The 25735-nt window shown below is 34.7% G+C and overlaps 3 protein-coding genes across 6 annotated transcripts in view; all 3 read right to left on the bottom strand.

The window, feature by feature from the left end:
* The window catches only part of LOC127632135 (cyclin-G-associated kinase-like), a 63358-nt gene extending 53663 nt beyond the window's left edge, over positions 1-9695 (bottom strand). For all 3 annotated transcript variants that reach the window (XM_052110690.1, XM_052110712.1, XM_052110702.1), the window contains exon 1: positions 9360-9695. In XM_052110690.1, the coding sequence (XP_051966650.1) occupies positions 9360-9501 (142 nt within the window). In that variant the 5' untranslated portion in view covers positions 9502-9695. The remainder of the gene's footprint in view (positions 1-9359) is intronic.
* Positions 9696-11820: 2125 nt separating this feature from the next.
* Positions 11821-15973, bottom strand: LOC127625062 (uncharacterized). Its single transcript, XM_052100118.1, has 4 exons — positions 15938-15973; positions 13410-13546; positions 12990-13083; positions 11821-12896 (listed from the first exon to the last, which is right to left on the bottom strand). The coding sequence occupies exons 1-4, from the start codon at positions 15971-15973 to the stop codon at positions 12516-12518; spliced, it is 648 nt and encodes a 215-aa protein (XP_051956078.1). The 3' UTR covers positions 11821-12515.
* A 2421-nt stretch (positions 15974-18394) lies between these two features.
* The window catches only part of LOC127632149 (SH2B adapter protein 3-like), a 67211-nt gene continuing 59870 nt past the window's right edge, over positions 18395-25735 (bottom strand). For both annotated transcript variants that reach the window (XM_052110734.1, XM_052110743.1), the window contains one exon: positions 18395-24698. In XM_052110734.1, coding sequence (XP_051966694.1) covers positions 24355-24698 — 344 coding nt within the window. In that variant the 3' untranslated portion in view covers positions 18395-24354. The remainder of the gene's footprint in view (positions 24699-25735) is intronic.

Here is a 25735-nt window from a genome sequence, read left to right as displayed (position 1 = left end):
TCAGGAATCATGGTATAAGTTTCCACTGTTATGCCAATGATACCCAACTTTATATTTCTTCTAAACCCAATGTAAAATTCACAATTCTAAATTCTAATACCTAAAATTTAAAAATGGTGGATGCAGCTTGAACATGTCAAACTAACGATAAACTAACTGAACTCTGTTGTATGCAATGTTGATGGAGTGGTGGTGGCGTAGTGGGCTAAAGCACATAACTGTTAATCAGAAGGTGGCTGGTTCGATCCCCACAGCCACCACCGTTGTGTCCTTGAGCAAGGCACTTAACTCCAGGTTGCTCCGGGGGGATTGTCCCTGTAATAAGGGCACTGTAAGTCGCTTTGGATAAAAGCATCTGCCAAATGCATAAATGTAATGTAAATGTAAAAAAAAAAAAAAAACAGGTGTGCTAATTATTGGACCAACAAGCTCTAAAAATAAGCTGCTAAAATATAATTTGACTCTCGATGGATCCTACATTATCTTCTACAGTTAAGATCTTGGTTGTTATATTTGATACCAATCTGTCCTTTGAAAATCAAATTTCCAATGTTTGTAGAACAGCATTCCTCCACCTCAGAACTATCGCTGTTACGACACATGCTCTCTGTTGCTGATGCCAAAAACTGATTCATGCATTCATGACCTCAAGACTAGATTATTGTAATGCTTTACTGGGAGGATGTCCAGTAAGTTCAATAAGTAAACTTCAATTGGTTTAAAATGCAGCAGCCAGAGTGCTGACTAAAACCAAGAAATATGATCATATTAACCCCATTTTTTCATCGTTACATTGGCTACAAGTTACATTTTGTATTCATTTAAAAATTCTGTTAACTACATACAAAGCTTTGAATGGTCTAGCTCCGCAGTACTTCTGACATGCTATATTCCATCACGTTCATTATGATCACAAAATTCTGTCTTGTTAATAGTTCCTACAATATCAAAATCCACAAATGGAGATAGATCCTTTTCCTATTTGGCTCCTAAACTATGGAATAGTCTCCCTAACACTGTTCCGGACGCAGACACACTCACTCAGTTTAAGTCTAGACTAAAGACTCATCTATTTAGCCAGGCATACACTTAGTTTATCCATCAACTCACAATTAGGCTGCTTTAGTTAGGTCTGCTGGAACCAGAAACATTATCATGATCTATATATCTGCATAAATTCATATCCCGAGGTAACTAGACCTGGCCAGATCCAGCTCCGTTCCTGCTTGGTGTCGGACTCCACTGCAACGTGTCTCTGAGTTATGATGACTAAATGCAGCCGGTGCGAGCCAGACGTCACTTCAGTCTATTACGATGGACTTCAGAGGATGAACTGATCCATCTGCTGAACTAATCTTAAATCATTACCTGCACTGAACATAATGAACTAATTTTGGCATTGCATTCATGCTGGAGAACTGGCCCCCACAGTGAGCCTGGTTTATCCCAATTATATTTTTCTCCATTAACCAACATCTTATGGAGCTTTGCATTCCTTGCCACAGTCGCCTTCAGCTTGTTCACAGGGGTTCTAAATACAATTATCATACACAATTTACAATCATACTACAAAATGAACACTAAGACTTTACTATATTACAGTTAAAACATTTTTAATGCGCGATTTTCTGTAAAGCTGCTTTGAAACGATGAGTGTTGTGAACTGCGCTATACAAATAAAAAGGACTTGACTTTTGAGTGGCACATTTACAACATATTCATACGGAGTTTGGATGAGCCAGTGTCAGTAATTGACAGCACCGCCTCTCTAGCATTATTAAACCCTCTATAAACATAGCCTGAATGAGTCAGCCTCCCACAATGCATTAATAACATACACACGAAGAGAAACCACAGCCACAAGCAGTGATTATTAAACAGAGACACACAAGGAAGTATGGCATTATGTCTACAGCTTTAATATGATCCAGTATTTATGAATCATTCATCTAGGGGAGTCATATTTTGACATGATCTCTCATTAGCTCCAACCTCCATTTTATATACTATTTCATTATTGAGAGATCTAAGGTTTGTGAACTTCCTGTTAGTTCCTGTAATCATCATATCACCATCTCGTGTAAGTTTGACCCACTTCATCTATGTGGAGATACATCAATTTACATTTACATTTATGCATTTGGCAGACGCTTTTATCCAAAGCGACTTACAGTGCACTTATTACAGGGACAATCCCCCCAGAGCAACCTGGAATTAAGTGCCTTGCTCAAGGGCCCAACAGTGGCATCTTGGTGGTGCTGGGGCTTGAACCCCCGACCTTCTGGTCAGTAACCCTGAGCCTCAACCACTGAGCCACCACTGCCCCGAAATAAACAGAAGATCTGGTCATCTTCTGTGATGACCAGAATTTCACAAGGTCAATGCTTTAAAATGGTGTTGTGTTTGTGCACGAACAACAGACAACAAACTGGATTTTCAGTGCAACGTCATTTGGTCCAGATATGGATTTGGAGATATGGGTGCTTGACATTTAAACATGAAAATCTAGAGAGGAAAACAACAACAATGCAACAATGTCACACTAGATGAGCACAAACTCTAGTCTAGTCTAGAATTCTCAGCATAGTTTACTGGTGATTTTATTGACAATATACAACATTTTTAAAGGCAGTTTTCTACTTTTTCCCATGAACCCATAAAAAGAATGTCAATGAGCTACGCACAGGCATGCATGTATTGAGTTAAACAAAACTGACAATGTCAGGTATTTATGGACACTTTCGAAACACTCCAATCTCAAGTGACCAAAAGTCCTGTAACCATGGCGATGGGTAAATTAATACCAACCGTGGCCTGAGTCAGGCTGCAGGAATCAAAAGAAGCCTTAGAGTTTCACGTTACGGTGCACTGACATTCACACGCACTGCAAATTGCCACAAAAAAATATATAAAACCGTACAAAACACAACAGCATAAATGGAACAAAGAGCAGTTAAATAAATATAAAGTACAGTGGCAAGAAGAAGTATGTGAACCCTTTGGAATTAGTTAGTTTTCTGCATTAATTGGTCATTAAATGTGAACTCGGAGTGGTGGTGGCGTAGTGGACTAAAGCACATAACTGTTAATCAGAAGGTCGCTGGTTCGATCCCCACGGCCACCACAATTGTGTCCTTGAGCAAGGCACTTAACTCCAGGTTGCTCTGGGGGGATTGTCCCTGTAATAAGTGCACTATAAGTCGCTTTGGATAAAAGCGTCTGCCAAATGCATAAATGTAATGTAAGTCTCATCTTGATCAAAGTTACAAGTAAAACACAATGTGCTTAAGCTAACAACACAAATAATTATAATATTTTATGTCTTTTTGAACACATACCATTAAACATTCACAGTGCTGTGGGAAAAGAAAGTGAACCCAAGGATTTAATAACTGGCCAATCCTCCTTTGGCAGCATTAACCTCAACCAACCGTTTCCAGTAGCTGCTGATTAAATCTGCACAACGTTCATAAAGGATTGTGGACCGTTCTTCCTTACATAACTGCTTCAGCTCAGACATATTCATAGGATGTCTGGTGTGAACTGTTCCCTTGAGGTCATTTCACAGCATCTCTATTGGGTTAAGGTCTGGGCTCTGACTGGGCCACTCCAAAAGGTGGATTTTATTTTTTGAAGCAATTCTGTAGTGTATTTACTTCGATGTTTAGGGTCATTGTCCTGCTGCATCACTCAACTTGTACTGAGCTTCAGCTGGTGCACAGCAACCCTGATCTTATCTTGTAGGATATCTTAAAAACTTGGGAATTCACTTTTCCCTCGATGATGGCAAATGGCCCAGGCCCCGAAGCAGCCCCAAACTATGATGCTTCCTCCACTTCACAGTTGGGATGATGTTATCATGTTGGTGTGAGAGAGCCCTTTTTACACCATACGTAGTGCTGCATGTTCTTCCCAAACAGTTCAACCTTAGTTTCAACAGTCCAAAAAAAAATTCCCAGTAGCATTGTCGAGTGTCAAGGTGGTCTTTGGTGAACTTTAGGTGCACAGAAATGTTTTTGTTGGAAAGCAATGGCTTCCTTCGTGGTGTGCTGCCATGGACACAATGCTTGTTTAATGTTTTCAGTATTGTAGACTCATGAACAGAGATTTTAACTGGTTCCAATGGTTCCTTCAAATCTATAGCCATCACTCTAAGGTTCTTTTTTCCTCATTGAGCATTCTGTGGTGGTGTGCCCTCTAAGTTATCCAAGTCAGTGGCTGGATGGCCACTTCTAGGGTGAGTAGCCACAGTACTAAATCGTCTCCATTTGAAAATGTGTCTAACTGTGGACAGATGAATATCTAAGTTCTTCAAGATTACTTAATAACCCTTTCCTGCTATATGCAAAGTAACACTTCTTGATCGTAAGTCTTCTGAAATCTCTTTTTTGCAAGACATGGTCCATGTCAGCAGATGCTTCTTGTGAATAGCAAACTCAAAATATTTTAGTGCTTTTATAAGTCAAAGTAGCTCTAACCAACACCTCCAATTTAATTTCATTAATTGGATACCAGATAATATTTGACAATATTCAACCATATTTTTTTTTTACTCACTTCAATTAATATTTTGTTATTTTGATTAGATAAAAAGTGTTCTAAAAATGCACCTATATAGAAACGTGCCCTGCAGCACATAAATCATGTCTCAAACGTTCTTGTGAATAATAATACAAAATAAAATCCTCTGTCTGATGAATATAGGCTATAAAAGCTTAATTTGGTAAATACATAAATATGGAGCATTCTAAATAAGCTAATTCTATGTCATTTCAAAATACGAGTCCCGAAATACGGATGTCAAGATGGATATCCATGTCAGTAGATGTTTCTTGTGAATAGCAAACACAAAATATTTGAGTGCATTTTTATTTCATTAATTGGATGCCAGGTTTGACAACTCCTGGCTCGAATACATTTTTTTTTTTTTTGGTTGTTGTCATCTTTAGCCTGGGGATTCACCATTTACACAGCACAGTTAATGTTTAATGGTAAATAAAGACATTAAATATTATAATTTTTTGTGTGTTCTTAGCTTAAGCACATTGTGTTTTGTCTGTACTTGTGACTTCAATGAAGATGATATCACATTTTATGAGCAAATCATGCAGAAAACAGCTAATTATAAAGGGTTCACATACTTTTCTTGCCACTGTAAAAAGACCAGTAACTATATGATCTAGACTAGTTTTTCTAATATTAAAGCACTTGCCAGACACAACAATGCATTACCAAATAAAATTCAACTAATAATGGCAATCATTGCAGTCCAAACATTAAAACTAAAATGAAAAACAAATCAAAATAACTCACACAAAAAAATGTCTTTATAGTACAAAGAACATGATACAATACATACACAACCCCCTGTTGTGTAAACAATACTTGGTCATACAGAGAAAATTTGTCCCCAAACAGCTAACCAAACACAATAGCTGTTTTAGAGTGGTGTACATGACAATACTAACTGAACTCTCCCTTTCTGTACTTTGCAACTCTGTTATTACCTAACTCTTTTATTCAAAGTAACTGACAGGATACATTTGACAGGAACAACAACCTCAGGTTAATGGTGATAATAATCCCAAACCCTTGCGGAGTTCAAACCTGCAGACATTTGGTACCAGGACAGATTTTTAACTACAAACCTTCTCCAAACCCACGTAAACCCTTTCATGTTCACCCAGAACAGCTTTCCTTTCCAGGCCCTGATATCCACAAGAGAGTCAATGATTGTCTTGAGTTATATGAGGGGTTATGGAGTTACTGATCTTATTTTTATAATTCCACAGACCTCAATAGATGTAACAAGAATACACAACTTGACATACACAATATAGGTCAAAATATAATGTATTCAAGTGTTGCTATTGCTTATTGTTAGTGGTTAACCGATATGGGTTTTTCAATGGCCGATGCCGTAGATATCTTATCTCTTATCGCATACTTACATATTTAATGCAATATTTACTAACATTTGCATAAACCTTGAAAAAAATAAAGTGTTGTCTATCCACAGACAAATCTAATGGTAGATTTTGGAACAGGCACTAGGGAATATTATCACTTATGTTCATCGGCCAAGCGAACACGGTTATTGGCCGATAATCACAAAATGGCTACATAAAGGCCGATTACTCAGCCTGGCCGATATATCGGTCTATCACTACTAGAGGTAAACCAAAATATCAGCTTTACCGATTAATCCGTGCCAATAGTTGCTTTTCGGAACTATCGTTATCAGCAGAAATTCTACGCCGATAGTTTTAAAAAAAATGTATTCCTACAATATATTGGCAGAAGTGAAATAAAAACAATCACTGACACCTTGAGGGGATTTGTTATACCAGACAATATTCAACAATATTTTTATTCCTCACTTCAATGCATATTTTGTTATTTTATTAGATAAAGTGTTCTAAATGGAAGCGAGAGCATGCAAAGCAAAAATGCATACATCATGTCTCCAACTTTCTTGTGAATAATAATAAAAAAAACATCACCTGGTGATATATAAAATCCTCTGTCTGATGAATATAGGCTATAAAAGCTTAATTTGGCAAATACATAAATATGGAACATTCTAACTAAGCCAATTTTCTGTCATTTCAAAATAAGAGTCCCAAAGTAAATGTATTTCGGGCTTGTTTAAAGTTAAAAGTCCTTCATTTTTTTTCTTGCTATTATTGGGATTTGGTTGCACAATAGACTGACTCTGGAATTATGTTAATTTTGGAATCTTGTCGCCACTGTATGTGACTATCGTAGTATGGAAAGACTAAGAACATTTCGACCACCTTAGGTATCGGTCGACCTCTAATTACTACTTATTTTATGTATGTACATTAAAAATTATGCTGAATGACACACAAATTGTTAATGAATATTTAACTATATGCCTCAAAACCAAGTAGAACAGAATAAACAGACTGATAAACTTATGAAATAAGTTATACATTTTTTTAAAATACTGGATATGTTAATAAGGTGCTGTTAAATGGCACGCTAAAAGTACAAAGTAGTACCACTATGGCAAAAAATCATTTTCTTAACGAGTATTTTTGTCTAATTTTATGGTAAAGATACCTAAACATATTTAAAACAATAAACAAATATTTGAGAAGCAAAATAACATCTTGAATAACATATTAAAGCCACATTAATACGTTTTCGTTTGAAAAAGCATCTTTTTCTCCAAGTTTTGGCCTTCCGTCCACAACGAGGCAGCGTTTTTGACAGCAAAAACTGAGCTTTTTGAAAACGCTGTCTTCGCTTTGTACTGGATATTTGGATATGTAATAGATATTTTAAAACAATGACATATATTTGTTGTCATGTGACCCAGTCACGTGATCCATTCAACCCAAAACAATCAAGATGGCATCCCATGTTGCAGCGACTTTGTTGTGCCTGATATTCACTTTGACAGGGTCGTTAAAGGTAAATGTTACCTTGTATAACTTTCACAATGCATTCCTTCAAAAATAACCCATAAACCTTCAAAATTGCTGTCCGGCGACAGAACACGAAAAACAATTGCATTTCATACCGTAAATGAAACAGCGAGTTTTGGCATGCACAGTAAGAGGATTGAAGTACGTACCAGTGTGAATGGGCAACTTTAGGAAAACACTTGAAAAGGGCAGTGTTGACGAAGAGCATTTTAAAACATTTGCAAATGTATCCGGATTAATGTGAACGTAGCCAAAATATTATTTTTTCATATAAATCTAACTACATTTACTGGGGTCTATGCAAGTAAACATTATATGCCAACCGGGTAGGAAAAAAAAAATTTGTTTTACCTATGAATCAATCTTTCCCCATTGGCAAATAGTTTTCCCTTGTTATAAGCATAAACGTTAGACTACAAATTTTTTATTCTTTCTCTGAAAACAAGACAAAATACAGTATATGTCATTTCTTATTTTAAGAATGCTTAATTATTGAAACCAAAACCAAAAAAACTGTCAATAAGAATTTTTTTTTTTTTTGCACATGTACTTGTCATTACCTACCATACTTAATTTGCCATGCACCATGGTACTAGCATGGCACTCTTTTAATCATTGTAGAGTGCCACGTAAATATCATAGTATATGAATATGGTTATCTTTCATTACGGACAGTGTTGGGTACGTTACTCTAAAAACATTTTTAATAATTAACTACTAATTACATCTTCTACAATGTAATTGAATTACTCTGTCTGAAAAGTAATCGCATTACAAATTACTTTCTGAAACGCTTAATCAACCTCGACCAGATGGAAAAATACAAGGATAGACATGAAACTATTCTTTTAAAACATACATTTTAACATTAGACCTTAAATTTCGATTTTAAATTCACTATTGATTTATATAGAATGGTTCTATAGTCTATATAATATTTAACACAATTACATCAGAAGTTACTGTAATTAAATTACAGAAAAATTAAGAGTAATCCCTTACTTTTTCAATGAAAAAGTAATCTAATTACATTAATTATTTAGTAATGCATTACACCCAACACTGATTAAGGACCACTTCATGTCAGCATCGATAAACATATATCTAAAGAACAGTTAAAACATAAATATATGCATATTATATATATATATATATATTATCCTTTGCACTATGCTTCATCGCACTGTGTACATGTATGCATGTATGTATGTGTAACTGTATATCACATCCACCTCTGACATGTACATAATAATGATAATAATAATTTTACTCCTGCATCCTTTGCACTCTGATCACTGCACTATTTGTCAATATGTCTATATTGTTTTTGTTCATAGTGTGTATATTTGTGTTGTCAACACTGTAGCCTGTGTCTGATGTTATTTTATTATTGTATTTTTGTATGAGTAAGCACATCGTGACCAATGTACAATCCTGAGTAAAATTCCTCGTATGTGTACACATACCTGGCAATAAAGCTGATTCTGATATGCATGCATGTAACTAACATAGAAGTAAATGAGACACACACACACACACACACACACACACACACACACACACACACACACACACACACACACAAACAAATATATCTGTATGGCTCAAACCAAACAAAAAGAGTGAAAACATATAGAAGAACATATGAAATACGTGAATTCATGGTCAGGTGCATCAGAGGCAAGTGAATTGCTAACAACGTAGCAAGCAAGTTTTAGCCCATACATCATCATGTAACCACAATAATATACATGTACACTACATGCAACATATATGCATGTTAATAAAACAATGTACATACATTACAGTAACATCCAAAGTTGTTTTAAAATAAAAGACACAGGTTAATAAAACGAACACAGGTTAGCATGGCTAGCCTAGTGCAATTCTGAATGAATCGTTTACCTTCCGCGATGACTCGTTTGATCCGGAGCTTCAGCTCCCCGAGTTCAACCACCTGCCCGACGAAGTCGTTCTGATCGCGGCTAGCACCAGCAGATCCGCCGGGCCCGGCCAGGAACTCGAGCGCAGACTGAAACAGGGACATTTTGTCCCCCCTTTTCTGTGGCGCTTATCAGCCGGAACCGGCACCGGATGCGGTTTAAGGACAAGAACACTAACTCAACGAGTGGTATAACTAGATAACGATGGGTTATTTGATATTACACTCTCTATTAGAGTTGAAAAACATCACAACTCCCGGGTCTGATCCGAAAGACCTGCTCGCGGCAGTATTTCCGCGAGGCGCTGACGTGGACTGGTGACGTCACGCACGCACAGAGTTGATATCAAACTCTCTTCTGGTCTGGCAGGTCTGTCTGTCATACGAGGGAAGAAGACTCATGAATTAATAAGGAGTTTGTAAGTTTTGTGCATTCCATTCCGTTTTCAAAAGTCAATGGAAATGTCATTGATGATTCTGAAAAGTCCTTAAGACTGCAGAATATAAGCAGTTATGTCTAGACCCTGACAAAAAGAACCATGGTATTATGAAAACAGGGTGTAAACTTCTGACAATAGCATGTCTTAGGGGTTGATTTGTATATATTTTATATATATGTGTAATAAGGTCACATAAAAACCGACTTAATACCTTCAAATGCCTTTTATATATGGATTTTAATGTTTTAGCCTTTACTATTTGAAACAAAGAGTAAAATAAACATAAACCATGTCAACACATTGTGTTAAAAAAAAAAAAAAAAAAATATATATATATATATATATATATATATATATATATATATATATATATATATATATATATATATATATATGTTTTTTTAACACAATATGTTGACATGGTTTATGTTTATTTTACTCTTTGTTTCAAATGGTAAAGGCTAAAACATTAAAATCCATATATATATATATATATATATATATATATATATATATATATATATATATACCGTAGCCTGGCCACCCCACTCGCAATTGCTGTTTTAGTCTTTTTTTGGCACTATTTAGTTCTTTAGAGGTGAAATTATCTCTGTAAAAACTTAAAATGTGCACACCAAACCTCTCTGTCCCAGGTGTCATTATATCCACTCACCTGAGTATCTGGAATGTCAAGGATCTGCAAAGCTGTCATTGATGCACATGGAGGATTTTTTTATGAGAACTCTTTGTGGTAGATTAAGAAGTTGTGGAAGTTGTGTTCAAATTGTAATAGTAATTTTTTCATTCCATAAGAGCAAAATATGTACATTATTCCAAACTTTTGGCTTCTAATGTATATATATATATATATATATATATATATATGTGTGTGTGTGTGTGAGAGAGAATCTTTTCCACCACACACAAAAATATTTGGCCCTAATGACTTGTGTACTTCAAGTGCTAGTAAAGAGCATTCTTGAGATGAACTATGAGACGAAGTGATGTTTTAAGTAAACAAAAACAAGAATTGCCAAATTATGCAAAAAAAAAAAAAAAAAGTGTACAAATTATTATTTAATTGTGCGTATAAAATTTTTGCTATGAAATTCATCTGAGCAAGACAAAGATGTCAGTCACTTTATTTAAAAAAAAAAATTAAATGTTCCAGGTGTCATTTTCACCACAGAATTCTATTAAACAAAATCCAACATTTTGATATGTGCTTGAAATGACACTGCTGTGGACATTTTCATTACTTTCAGAAAAAATGACAAAAATGACTTAAGTCAGCAAAAATATGTTGGGAGATTTGTCACCATGGGTGTTAAAATGATCACTTTCCGGGTGAACATACAGGTCCATCTTTGCTAGTGTTAAAACAACACTGACGAAAGTGTTTATTTTTCAAACACTGTGTTAGGGTTTCATTTTAATCACTCAAGGTATTAAGAAATTATTACTCGTAAGTATACACATTTAACACTTTATGGTGTTTAATCACACAAATCCAGTGTATTTTTTATGTTGATTTAATGTAAATAATGTAAATACTTATTTTAAAATGGTAATGCAGATGAAATTTAAAAAAACAAACCTGAAGATATTTTTCCAAAAACCAAGTGACTATGAATTTATTTGAACATTTATTAAAATGTTAATATCTAAAACATACAATTGAATAAAACAGCTCTCCAATGCAATATCATCTTAACATTGGTAAAAAAAAAAAATACACATTCATTAGGATAAATATTTCTTAAATATAAATCTCTACTGAGTTTCAAACAAATTCATTCTTTTTTTGTAAATATTTAGAAAAATGAGTCAGCACCATAGGAACATGTAAGTTGATATACTTTGTCAAATAATCTGCATGGACATTTTCAATAGAAATTGAGTTTTTGTTTTTTAACAAATAAAATAACAATAACATCTTTAAATTGAAAAATACAACAACAATTTAATACCATCTGTGTGGTTTGAAAATACACATTCATTCTGATAAAATATACTATTCCTTTATAGGCTAAATAAACACATAAATCTCTACTGAGTGTTTCAAACAAGTTCATTTTTTGCAACTGTAGAAAAATGAGTCAGCACCATAGGACATCTGTGCATCAAACAAAGAAATATTCCTTAAATTGTCTTTGTTCACTATCCATACATGTTGAGATGCTTTGTCAAATAATCTGTAGGCATGGACCTGTTCAATAAACGTCGACTCATAGTCTTTTAACAACAAGAAAACTTGTTCTCTGAGCAATAATATATTTAGTATTTTACTGAAAACAGGCATTTCGTCAACAATATCAGAACACACGAAAAGGCCAACTCTGTACTCTGCTCCAGAGCATTTTACCCACTTTGTATGTCGAATTTCAGTTTGAGAATCAATGCAAAGATGTTCAGAAATCTCTTCAAAATGATCCAAACACAGAAGTTTATGTACCTTCACTGGTCCTGATTCCAGAGAATTGTAATTCATACATTCCCAGTGATAGGCCACAGCAAATTGGTGTTTTTTTGCCAAAGACACAGTCAAATTCTTAAAGTTCTTTATGCAGTTCTTAAAGAACTTATGTTTGGCCTCGAACCTCATTGACCAAACATGCAACAATGGACCAATTCTCCGAATACAGCGAGGATAATGCAACATAAAATGATGTTTAGGAATCAAGTTTTTGGATGGGTAGAGCTCCTTAAACAGCTGATGATGGTGTCATCAAGGGGACCTTTGGTGTCCAGGAAACGAGGAAAAATGTGAAAGATGGATGTGGACTTCTTTGGGTTCTTTACAATCTCCTGACGGTACTGAAACGTATCTTTCATCTTCCAGAAGATGATATCACGATCAGTGCTGTGTTTAAGCAGTGAGATCACTTCCAGGCAATCATCGCCTGTTAGCTGATCTGTAATGCAGATATTTTCCTCCATTCTAGGACCACAAGTTTTCTCATTTGATCGAGAGGGCATTTTACAACTAGTGTTTCTCTGAATCGTCTTTAGGCGATTCATAATAAAACCTGTGCCTCTCTGTGCGTCATAGTATTGTTCCTGTTAAAGAGAGAAATTTGGGTAAAAGGAACACACTAAAAAAGCTACGATTTTAAGTTTCACACATCTTGAACAACAAGCAGAGATACTTACATAGCCTGTCTTCCCTTCAGGATCTTTTAGGTTTGGAAAAAGAGTAATGATGCCAAGGGCATGCATCTCTCTTGTGGCCTTAAGTGGTATCCTTCTGCAATGATAAACAATATACCATGAAACCAAAAACTAGTCTATTCTGCTCTGTTTACTTGGGGTAAAAACAATAGCATCTATTAAAACTGTTCTTGGTACACTTGGTGTAACAAGGGGTGACAAAGCAATATTAATGTTACCAATTTTACAAAATGTCTGTCAGTTTCTCAGCCAAAACTGATTAGATCACTTTAGAAAACATGGGTTAAGCAACTAGATAATGTATTTATTTAATATTAAATTCATCTGTGTTTCCCAGGCAGGGTCACATTTGAATAAGTTGGAAGTACAGTGATATAAACACATTAAATGAACAAAACTTACCCTTCTTGTTCAGTCATGTGTGCAACCAATATATTAATCATCTCCTTTCTTTTGGATGTTGACATATTACCAGTGTCTTTATAGTGCTGCATCACTTCCACACCACCAGGTTTGCACTTTAGGATGTCTTCTATGATCTAAACAGACAACACCAGACAACACCAAAATGTTCACATTGTCTATAGAACAGCATTTTTTGATAAACTGGAGAACATTTTCTTTAAGCTGGGTTAGATCCCTTATCTTACCAACCTCTTTTGCAAGCTTGGAATCATCCAACCTGGGTTTACCTCTAGTTTAATAATTTTAAACCATGATTTTACCTATACATAATTAATATTTACATTACATTCATAATGTTAGCCAGAGGGGAACTGGCCCCCACAGTGAGTCTGGTTTCTCCCAAGGTTATTTTTCTCCATTAATCTACATCTTATGGAGTTTTGTGTTCCTTGCCACAGTCGCCTACAGCTTGCTCACTGGGGTTATTAATACAGTTATCATTTAATTATTTTTAAACACTATTAAAAATCGTATTTTATCAAAATTACACAATGATGATTAATCGACTTTATAGACATTACAGTTTTATCGTCTGTTAATGCTGATATTCTATAAAGCTGCTCTGAAACGATGTGTGTTGTGAAAGGCGCTATACAAATAAAATTGTCTTGACTTGACATTAACGAATTTAGTACTCTCACCGCTTCACTATCAGTCATGGTGCTGTCCAACGATTTTGAGAAGGGGATGGGGGGTATGACAGTGTCTTATTTACTATACGTTGAAACAATCCTTTAAAATGGACCTACAATTTTTTACATCTTAGTTTTTAGGCCTACCCGTGAAATGGTTAACTCAAGATGAACGACAGATCAAAAGCGCGTGAAATTAAACTGAGGCAAAAAATGCTGACAAGGTAAAGTCAACCACATACGTAATGTTTGGGTAAAATGAGGCAAATAATGACACAAACACTTTAATATAAAATTAATTAAATTTTTCTTAAATAAATCACAAGTTGATAAGTTAATAATACTATACCATGCTTTGGAACCGCTGTTTGCAGGCAAATTCTTAACCGAAGAGCATGATGGGCGGGGAGATTGAAAATGCTCTGCACATGCGCAGAAGTTAATTATGTGTGACCACCCAAAGGAAACACTCGGCATTATCACTAAACAAGTGATAAAGCATAAAATATTTGTAAATTAACACCAGATTTTATCACTAGCTGCCCAACACTAGGTTTTTTATCACTTAGAAATTTGCTGTGAGAAAGCTCCTGTGATTTATGTACATTCACCGATCGACATTGTAAGTAGAAAAATTAAATAAATATAGTGAAAGTGAAAAACATTTTAACGTGAGTTTACTTTCTAGAAGTCCAAAGTACTAAAAGTGCCAAAGTTGAAGAAAAACATAATGAAGCATGTAGAAACTATTACTATAAAATTATCGTAATTTTGAATGGTAAAATAATGTCAAAATGCTACAGCAAAAAAATAAAAAATAATAATAATGAAAAAAATGTATTATAATAATTATAATAACAACATTAATTGGTTAAAGGGTAGTAAACTTAACATACTGTATATACGGTAAAAAATATAATAGATTTTACAAGACAATACATGTAATTTTATGGTAAAACATTGTTTTTTAGATTTAAAAGGTATGACTTTACAGTATAATAAACAGTAAAAATGTATATTATGTTTAACAAGAAAGAAAACGTGTACGTTTTTACTGTAAACTATTAAAATTATGATGAAAAATAATAGTTGGGTGTTCCCACAAGTCCCTAAATGACTGATCACATTGTATGATATTTTATGGGAATAGTAGTTTCTTATATTTTTTATATCAGTTATGTGCATTGGGGTGTTCTGTATTATATTTTGTGTTGTTTAATTAATGTTGATTGCATTATTGCAATGTAAAATTAATTATTTCAATTATTGCTACTAAAAGGGCCATTCTTAATGAACTTCATCATCATCATCATCAAGTGGCCTTTCGTAGTTCCTACTGTGAATTTTAAAGTGAAAAGGAGACTTTTATAGTTCCAGAAGGCTACTACTATAGAGAGAGCACTGGCGCTCAGACTGCGTGAGAGAGGAATTCACGCGAGCGCTCGCGCTCAGAGTGCGTGAGCGTGACAGAGGAGTTCACGCGCTCCTGAGAGAGCGAACTGCTGCACTTTTCACGCAGCCAAATATTAGAGTAAAATATTATTATTGTAAACTTACTTAAACAAATACTAACGTTAACTTTACCAACATGAATCTGAAACGAAATAGGTTTTCTCAATCCTAGCAAATCTGCTCCATAAAGTGTGAATGACGTGACAGATATAACGGTATTAACGGTCAGTAGGCCGAATTAGCGGCGCTGAAAAGTGTAATATGGGAAAAAAGCCACAAAAAAGACAGAAAGCCATTGTTTATGAGAACAGTAGATCTAGATGTGTACGTTTAAAATACAGACCGTCCATTTTATACTTATATATACAAAAAATACTTTACCTCAGTAAAACTCTCAGTCCGGCGATGACCTCTCATCCAAAGGGAAGTCCGGCTGTGCGCGCGATGGCACGTATCCCTTGCTTATATACCCTCGGCTGGTTCTTTCGCGGTCTTTGCACTTGGTGTGAAATAGTGACGTTTATATATATTTTTCTTTATTATTATTATTATTATTATTATTATAAGCAAAGTCCATTTGGTATAGTAATACTACTACTACTACTACTAATAATATAATTTTCTCTTTTTTTCTAATTATTATTAATAAGCAAAGTCCATTTGGATGGGATATAATAATAATAATTATTATTATTATTACTAATTATTACTAGTAATAATAATAATTATTATTATTATTAGTATGGCACTTTTAATAAAAAATACATACTAAAAGTCAAATGTTTTGGTGTAACTTCAGTTCGTAGGTATATCCAGATTTATTTAACAAAAACATGAACAAATACAAAATAAACAAATAATGTATGTCATTCCAAATTTTTTTATAAGTTCATCATGCTAATCCTTGATATAATTAAATCATAAATAATAGGCATATATATTTTATTAAAGTGAAACATTTTTAGTTTATAATTAATTTTTGTTACAGTTGTAATGGCAACAGGTAAAATAAAATTAAAACAAAAAACTCATTTTGAAGTTCTATGAATTGTGGCATTTTTATAATTTAATACCTAATGCGCCATTTCTCAACCAGAATCGGCCCAGCTACACACAGCCAAAACCTTGCCAGATCTGGCAACCGTTACTGGGCCAAAGCTGGCTCACTTCTGGTGAGCCGCTGCCAGTACACAGCCGAGTGAGCCGACACTCAGCCGCGATTGGCCCGATTCCGCTGGCTACCTGAGCTATATCAAGTTTATATCATTTAATCATATAAACGCTAGTGTATGTTTTACCGTTCACTAGCGTTTATATAATTTAATCATATAAACGCTAGTGAACGGTGAAACATACAGGCATCGAAATGACTTCCCATAAAGCCTGAAAAATAGTCACATATATTTACGGTCAATTTCTGGCAACCACAGCCTTTTTTAGTGTATGGTAATAGCATGGCTTTATTGCTACTTTGATATCATATACATTCTTGTATCAAACAATATATTTATATATTATAACTAGGGATGCACCGAAATTTCGGCCGCCGAAATTTTCGGCCGAAAATGGCACTTTCGGTTTTCGGCCGAAAGAGAAAAAAGGCCGAAAATATGAGCCGAAAATATATACCTCCTCGCCCCGCCCCTCAGTGCTCAGATTTAACTCTGGATCGATCTAGCCCTTACCACGGCGCTACCAAACAAAGGCCGATCATGTCAGCGGTGTGGAAATTCTTCAAAGTTTCTGATAAGGACATCAAATTTGCGATCTGCAGTGTTTGTTCAGCAGAACTTTCAAGATATATATATATATACACACAGTACAGCAAGAGATTCTACAGGAAAGTGCCACAACTAGCGCAGCTACAACACAACTTGAGACGTTTCTAGCGGAACTACGCCAGAAGCGACAATCCCCTTGACTACGGGCGCATAAACAAACACCGCTTTCCTTTGCTTGCGCGGATTGCGCACAGGTATTTATCTGCCCAAGCACCAGCACAGAGAGTGAGAGACTGTGACCAGTGCAGCATCTCATGTTCTTGATGAGCTTTCTGACAGGAGAGACTGTCAGAAAGTTTAGCAACTTTAGCAACTTGTACTTAAATAGAAAGCGGTCCAATATGATGTGTATAGCAATTACATTACACTTTTCTTCACTTGAGGATACATCTGTCGTTTACAGTTGAGGTTGGATTTAGTTCATTTACTGTTGTTTTGCACAATAATGTTCACTTAAAGTGTACATACGTTTACATAAACAGAATAAAGCACTGATCTATATATATATATTACATATTATAGTTATATATAGATCAGTGGAATAGAGGCCCTCTGCCATTCTGTGTTCTGCCTGTTGTTTTAATTAAAATTACTGTTGCATATTTAAACTTTTTGAAAGATACTAGCTAAGTTCATTACTTAACTGTTGTTTTGCATATAATAGTTTTCTAAAACTTTACATTATTTGGATAATTGTTAATAAAATCTGTAAAATTAGATTTTTACAGAACTGAACGAAGAATAATATTTAATAATGTTTTAATATATTTTTTGTCCAATATTGGTGTGTTACTTTCAATAAAAGTGTGATTTATTTTATTGGTTTGTGGTTTTTCCAATTCAGATTCATTAAATTAATGAAATTAATGAAAAAGTATAATATTAATACAATTATACAAAAAAAAAAAAAAACAAATAGGTAAAATAAAAAAAAATAAAAAATTCGGTTTCGGTTTTCGGCACAGAATTTTCATTTCGGTGCATCCCTAATTATAACACAATATTTTGACATATTCATCATTTATCTTATTAAGAAGCAAAGAACATTAGGTGGATTGAAACATGAACTTTATTTTCCTCTTAAAATAAAAATCAAATATACAGTTGATATAATTTATTATGCATAATGCTACATGGAAAGTAAAAGTATCATGCGTTTGAACGGAAAGCCATGGTTGAGTGGTAGCTGAGGGTAAAGCCCAGGGGTTTACAGTGCTCTCATACATCTCAAAGTAACAACAGTATAGAGAGAGAAGAAATTCATTCATCAGTTGAACATCGAGGGACCTTAGACGTGATACATTTGCCACTCTGAAGCATTGGATCCATCAGAAGGTGGCTCAGGCTACTGCTCCAGTTATCGGCCTATATGTATAAAGCATCTAAAAGTCCAAAGCACTGTTCTAGGATCAGTTTTTCCTCCCTTCAGCCATTTCAGTTACTACACAAAACAATCCTGAACCAAAACAGTACCAATGGCTTTGAGATTGACTTTGTCAATAGGGCCCATGGAGCACTAGGTTTGAAATAAGCCATTCCTTACCAGCCAGTGCAGCTTCTGTTGCATCTGATAGAGTCAGATACACAACCTTTAATCTGTACATATTAAAAATCATGTTACAAACAACATATTTGCATAAAAACAAGTGTTTTACAATTACAAAAGGACATTCTGGGTCATTTGCGGAAGCAGCATAGTCATTTAAACAATACTCTGCTGATTGAATTTAGCACATCGCTTATTTGTAGAGACGCATGTCAACGACACAAGTCATTTAGTAATTGATTATCTAACTTCATCTTTCAATTCTGCCCGCCTCCGTCCAATGCAAAATCAGTCCACCTGGAACACAGTCCACAATGCAATGCGAGGTAGTGATACACAGGTACAGTTCACGCTTTCATATATATCATGTTAAAAAATATACTGTATATATTTATAGAGTCTAGAACATGGTCGCCTTTTGTTTTCCCACAGAGAGAAGTGTGAAATGGTTCTTTGTGGTAACAAGGCTCGTTACAAAAAATATAAATAAACGAAGGCCAATAAAGATAAATTAATGGAACAGAACGTAGCAGAGACCGAATTCTGCAGCAAAGCAGAAGAGGAAGAGAGAGCAAAGAAATGCATTATTTTTGCATGATTAATTGAACAAGTGCAAGTCATATTGGCATCCTAAAATTGAAGGAATAAAAATATGAAAACTTTGCTGATAGAAGATAAAGCCTTTTTTAGAGCCATAAACATTTGTGCATTATATTATTTTCAAGACAGCAAATTTCCATTACCATAATGCAAACAACATTGCTGTAAAATTATATATGATTTGTGTCTATATATATATATATATATATATATATATATATACACACACACTATATTTATGCATTACGGAAGTATTGCTGTTTTTAATTCTGATTTTGAAAAAAAAAAAGTAGAAGAACAAGTAGTAGTCGTTTTGTAATACAGTAAAACATTACTATACAGTAATGAAAGGCTAATAAGTAAGATTTGATATTCAAAACACAAAAACTAAATGTGCTTATATGTTGAATAATATCACAATGCAAAACTAGAATTATCTAGATCTAAAAGATCTAAAAAGTCAAAATATAATTTCTTGCTTTTTTTCTTTAGACGTGTAACCTGGACATGTTTTTGTGGCGTTCGCCCAATTATGTATGAACCAGAGTAATTTGGGAATGTATTTGCTTGACACAGATCGGAATACTGTGATAGTGTTAAGCCACAAAGACATTCACAACTATTCAAAAACAAAGAAAAAGTAGAATACGTTCTGAAAATGACCAAGCAACATTTCTGTAATGCATGTACTGAAAAATGGAAGACAGATAGCTTAAATCAACTATTTGTGGTGTCAGATGTGGTAGCTACTCATTTAAAAGTAGTATTTCCACAGCTAAGAGCCATGAAAAACAGGAGGGTGAGCTAAAATGCTAAACATGTTTAAGAACAACCTTACAGGTTAATAATAAAACAAAGTCTTTTGTGGAACGTGATGTGAATTTGGGCATTAAGCCAGTTATTGCTGGTTTGGTTCAGTTATTTTCTACTCTTTGGTCAGTTAACTAGCATGGGACCTCTAGAATCTAGGATGACATGGCTAACTGCATTGATGCATTACATCAAGGCCTCAGCCATGTGACCAAAATATGGTCCATATATTCTATGGTCTAAAATATTTGGCCTCTACACAAAACTTATTGAAAAATAGAAACCTGTGTATTACTATAATTGAACATGAAGTATGTGAAATAAACATCTGAACGTGTATGTGCAGTGTGTGTGTGTGTGTGTGTGTGTGTGTGTGTGTGTGTGTGTGCTGCCAGACTAAGAACTATTTTGATCTATTCATTGTTTAAAGGAATGTTTAAGGTTCAATACAACTCGAGCTCCAAGCATCCATGGCACTCGGGCGATCACCACAGAAAATCATTTTGTCAAAATAAGCAAAAATCATGTATACAGCAATTGCGTTTGGACCAAAAACCAAATACCAGAAAATGGACGTAATGTACCTATCCTCAAAATACTGTTTATATGGCGCAAATTAAATTCACAGGAAATACATCCGAAATGCAAAGTCAGAAGTTCATCCGCCTACAAACATAGTCTCGCTGCTAAAAGTATTATTCAAAACAACTTTACGGAAACATTAATAAAAGTGCTTTAACAAAAATGAGAGTTTCACATTTCTTGCCCCATAGACTTCCACTGTAAGTGCTGTTCTGTAAACATCATTATAGTTTGATTTTACAAACTGAGGGACAAGTTAAAATTATTTTCTGTGGTATTTGTCACCAGGTCAAAGATGCTGTTGACAGCCAAAAAGTAGTTTTGAACACTGAAACATTCCTTAAAAGCTGCTGTGTGTAATTTACTCGATGTTAAACTTCTTCTCACAGCTTAATAGTTAAGACAACTACAATTAAGCCATCAATAGTTTAATTCCTAAAAAGTGTAAACACAGTGGCTCTGTAGAAATGACGCACTGCAGCTTTAAAGGGATAGTTCACCTGAAAATGTTGTCATAATTTACTCACCCTGATGTTGTTCCAAACCCATATGACTTGAGAGAAAAATAAAAAATAAACTTAACCTGTTGATGTGCGTCCCCTTTTTGAGCACAAACCATGAAAATGACATACCTGAACTTAAATGGTTGTATTTACTGAACCCTTTGGAGTATGGACACAGTTGTAGTATCTTTTAAAAGAAGACACTTTGGGCTTTATTTCCCAAGTTTCAGAGTGTTGATATTTTTAAAGTTAGAGAAGCTGAAGTTTATAGTAAATGGAAATATTTTGTGCTGAACATGTTTTTATAATCTAAAAAAATAAATAATAAAAGTGCCAAGACAAATACAATGTTCTCAAAAGCCAAAGTTTCAAATTGAAGATGATCTCACAAAAAAATGGGGTTCCTGCAGCTTTTTTCTCTGTAAAATCACGAAGCATATGGAGTAAAATTAAGGCTCTGCCTCTCAAGACGACACAAAATCTGACTGCACTGCTCGGCTTTTATGAATAAAACTATGCCGCATTTTTATGGACAAAAAGTGCTATTGGATGTTTTTCAATGAACGCTTGCCATGGACAGTTGACCCAAGTGTGTTGAACTGGATTCATCTGGCGATCGCGTTTTGATATTGCATGTTTTCATTTGTACTCCTGGCACAAATAACTAAATTGCTGTTTCTGGAGCATTGCTATCGTGAAACAGAGATCGACATCAATTTTGAACCCTTAGACCTTTGAAAAGATGTATCACTTGTACACATTAATTACTAGGGCTGTCGATTTAACGCGTTAATTCAGTGCGATTAATTTTCTAAAAAAATAACGCGTTAAAAAAATTAACGCAATTAATCACAATGTAATAAGGAAGATTCCTGAGAAATGCAAGCTTGTAGTACCACCTGTTTACTCCAGAGGGCAGTAAGTGAAACTTCAGCTGTGTGGTAACGCATAGTTTGTACAGTGAAGAAAACAAACTTCAGCAGACAGAAGAACACAAACCTGCGTTACGTTCTTGTGTTCAAAACACTTGGAGCGCAAATCCGAACTAGGGGATCTCAAGATGTGTTCATTAAACTATATTTAACTTGACAGTGACCTAAAAATGTATGTTTATGACGCAATGCACCCGAGACGCTACACAAGCGTGTCAGACGCAGGTGCACATTGACGGGTCCTTAAACAAGCCCTCATAATAAATCTCCAACTGATTGACAAAGTCACTTGTGAAATGGATTGCTGTGAACTGTATGACAATGATTGACTTATAGTCAATAATATGGTAGTAAACAATACATTGTATTCTAAAGCCGCTTTTTGCATTGTCTTATTAATGATGAACTCTTCTGCCACAAGAATGTAATGCATTTTAATTATCTGAATATTATAATTATTATATAATTCTTAAATATTTAACGATAACTATGTATAATTAATTCGATTATTATTTTTTTTTTATCAATTTACAGCCCTATTAATTACATTTATAGATGTAAATTCTATATTAAAATGTAAGCAGAGTGATGTCACCACCGCGTGCGGGGAATTGCATATCAACAGCTTAATGAATATTTTAATAACAACTTTTTTAGCTGTCTTGGTTTCCGGAAGTAGTTCTCCCATTAATCTGTTCTATAGGGATTTCTTTAAAATCCTTCATAAAAGAGTTCTAAGTCATGAACCAAAACAACCAGCTCCGAAATGAATCACAACATTACAAACTTTGATTTGAAGCAAAAAACTATTGGGGAAACTGGACAAAAAGACAAAAGGTACAAGACTGAGTACTTAATGTCATCAATGAAAGAAAGAACTACAATCCCATGAAGCATCACGAAATGACGTAATCGCATTAAAAAGGATGGAAATGTATAAAACTATTGAATTAAAGTTGTTGATAATAAGTATAGAAATAATATATTTTAAATGTATTATTATTATTGCAAAATATTCAGATTTATAAAGATATACAAGTAGTTTGAGTGAACGGATTCTCTGATTGGTGGATCTCTCTTTAGAATTATGGGTAGTGTAGTTTTTCACAAGAAACTGTGCTATTAAACACGATTTTTAAGCAATGATGTTGAAATAACACAGATTGATGACTTCAACAAGAGCATATACCATAATTTAACAACCTCTGAGCTCACAGTAGGTCTGTATTTAAAAGCTTTTAAGTTATCATTAAAAATTAATGGGATTTTTATTTCCGAAACCCAACTGCTGCGCTTTATTCCGGCCCGACTTTTCAGTACAATGTCAGCTGATAGTGACCCACTTTAAAGCTTTAAAAAAGGACCCCAAAGTATCATACAAGTAGTCAATTCGTCATATGCCAAGTCTTCTAAAGGCATATGATAGATTTTGCGAGAAACAAATTACAATTTAAGTTATTTTTCAGTGAAAATCTTGATTGTGCATCTATAAGTGCATCACAGAAGCTTGTTCAATTGAGAGGATGAGACGAGAAAATCTACAAACAAAGTTGAGCATATAAAAGTAAGTCATACAGGTTTGGAACGACATGAGGGTGAGTATATTTTTGGGTGAACTATCTCTTTAAGTCTTTGAATAGACCCTTGCCAAGGTTGGGTAGGTGGTGCATGTTCCTAAGCCCGTGAACCTTCTTGACCAGCTTTTATCAAACTTTCTATATGCTTTCTCAAACATTTCTTCTGTATCCCCATGAGCAGCGGTCTAATTCTCATCTCTACATTAGTAATTCTATAATAAACACTCATTCATAGTGAAACATCCGTATAATACATTCACAGGGAAGAAAGCTGTCAGGAAGGCAGGGTCAGGTGTCAGGCAGCATCGTTCACTAGCAGACACCTGCCAATACTGCGGGTCTCGCCTGTATTCTCGCATGATTCGGGCTCTTTTCTCTTTGAGATCGCTGTTTGGCTGCCATATGCTCTCCATCTTGGTGAAAAACCAGAAGCGATTTTCATCTTTTGTTCCTGTTCTCTGTCTCTTTCAGAAGAACATATACTGGTTGTCGATTGCCCTTTTGCGCCCCCTGTCGGGCGGCTCTAGTTCATAGTCAGAGTCCCGGCTGGGCAGAAGAGGCGGGAGGGGGTTGGGGTGGCGGAGTAGGTTTCTACGGCCCACCGACTCACTCCGGCGTAGGGGTACAGGAACGGGTGGATCGTGAAGTATGCGGTGGAAGGCTGGGACTAATGCTGGTGGGGGTGAACAGGACTGGGCCACGGAGGGGCCAGAGAGAGGATATGAATCCAGACTACAGCGAACCAGACTTGGCTCAGAGCTCCAGCGAGAGAAGGGCACCAATACCGGAGAGCCAAGAGCCGAACTCTGACCTATGTAGGCAGAAAAGAGAAAATACTTCAATAGTGATGGAGAAAAAGCATTGTGTGGTTGTATGTGTGTGTTTCTTCAACTTTGGGCAATAATATGTCTCAGGGGTTCATTTTTATTAAAAGTAACAGATCTCGTTTGTTTTTATTATATGTTTTGTTTATATGAAAGTCACATTAAAACTGAAGATTTTCACCATATATCTTTGGTGCTTATCAAATACCTTTTAGAATGTATGGATTTTAGGGTTTTAGCCTTGTCCAGACTTTCAGTATTATGCTATAATATGTGTGAAAAGTATTTTTATAAATGTATAAAAAAAATATATAAAATGTAAAATAAATGTAAAAGATTATATTATATATTTCACACACAATACATAACATTTTACAATAATATATTGTGTGTTAAATATGCATTTTATACAAAGCATTTTAAATGCTTTTTTTGTAAAGTTGACGCTAATTATGTTTAACGAGAGAATACATGCAATGTTACGGTAAACTATTTTTAAAAATTACGGTAAAAACAATAATCAGACCTTTCCAGAAGTCCCTGAGTGACCATAACATTTCATTATATTTTATGGGAAAAGTTGTTTCTTTTTATTTTTGATATCAGTTATGTATGTACATTGGAGGGGTTCTATGTTATATTTTATGTAGTTTATTTAATCTTTATTGGACTATTTTAGTATCACATAAGTTACCCTAATGGTGTTTTGTGTGCACATGTAGTACATTACCTTTATATTATTTAATAATATCAACCAGGGATCCGGACATCAAAATAACATCCCATAATGCCTGTATCATGGTCACTGTATTTTTATGGTAATTTCTTGGCAACCACAGATGCCAGTATTTTACTGTAAATATTTTTTACAGTGTGGATCATGGTGAGATATTAAATATTGTTAAAAAAAGTTTTTTCGTGTCAAGTGCGTAGACATGTAATCTTTGAGTTCATGTTGTTTTTACAAATCTTTGAAAAATGTTTATAACATTTTCTACACAATAAAAAGCATTCAATGATTTGT

The sequence above is a fragment of the Xyrauchen texanus genome, chromosome 3, assembly GCF_025860055.1.
Source record: "Xyrauchen texanus isolate HMW12.3.18 chromosome 3, RBS_HiC_50CHRs, whole genome shotgun sequence".
Lineage (NCBI taxonomy): Eukaryota > Metazoa > Chordata > Actinopteri > Cypriniformes > Catostomidae > Xyrauchen > Xyrauchen texanus.
This window is presented reverse-complemented; position numbering and strand designations above follow the sequence as displayed.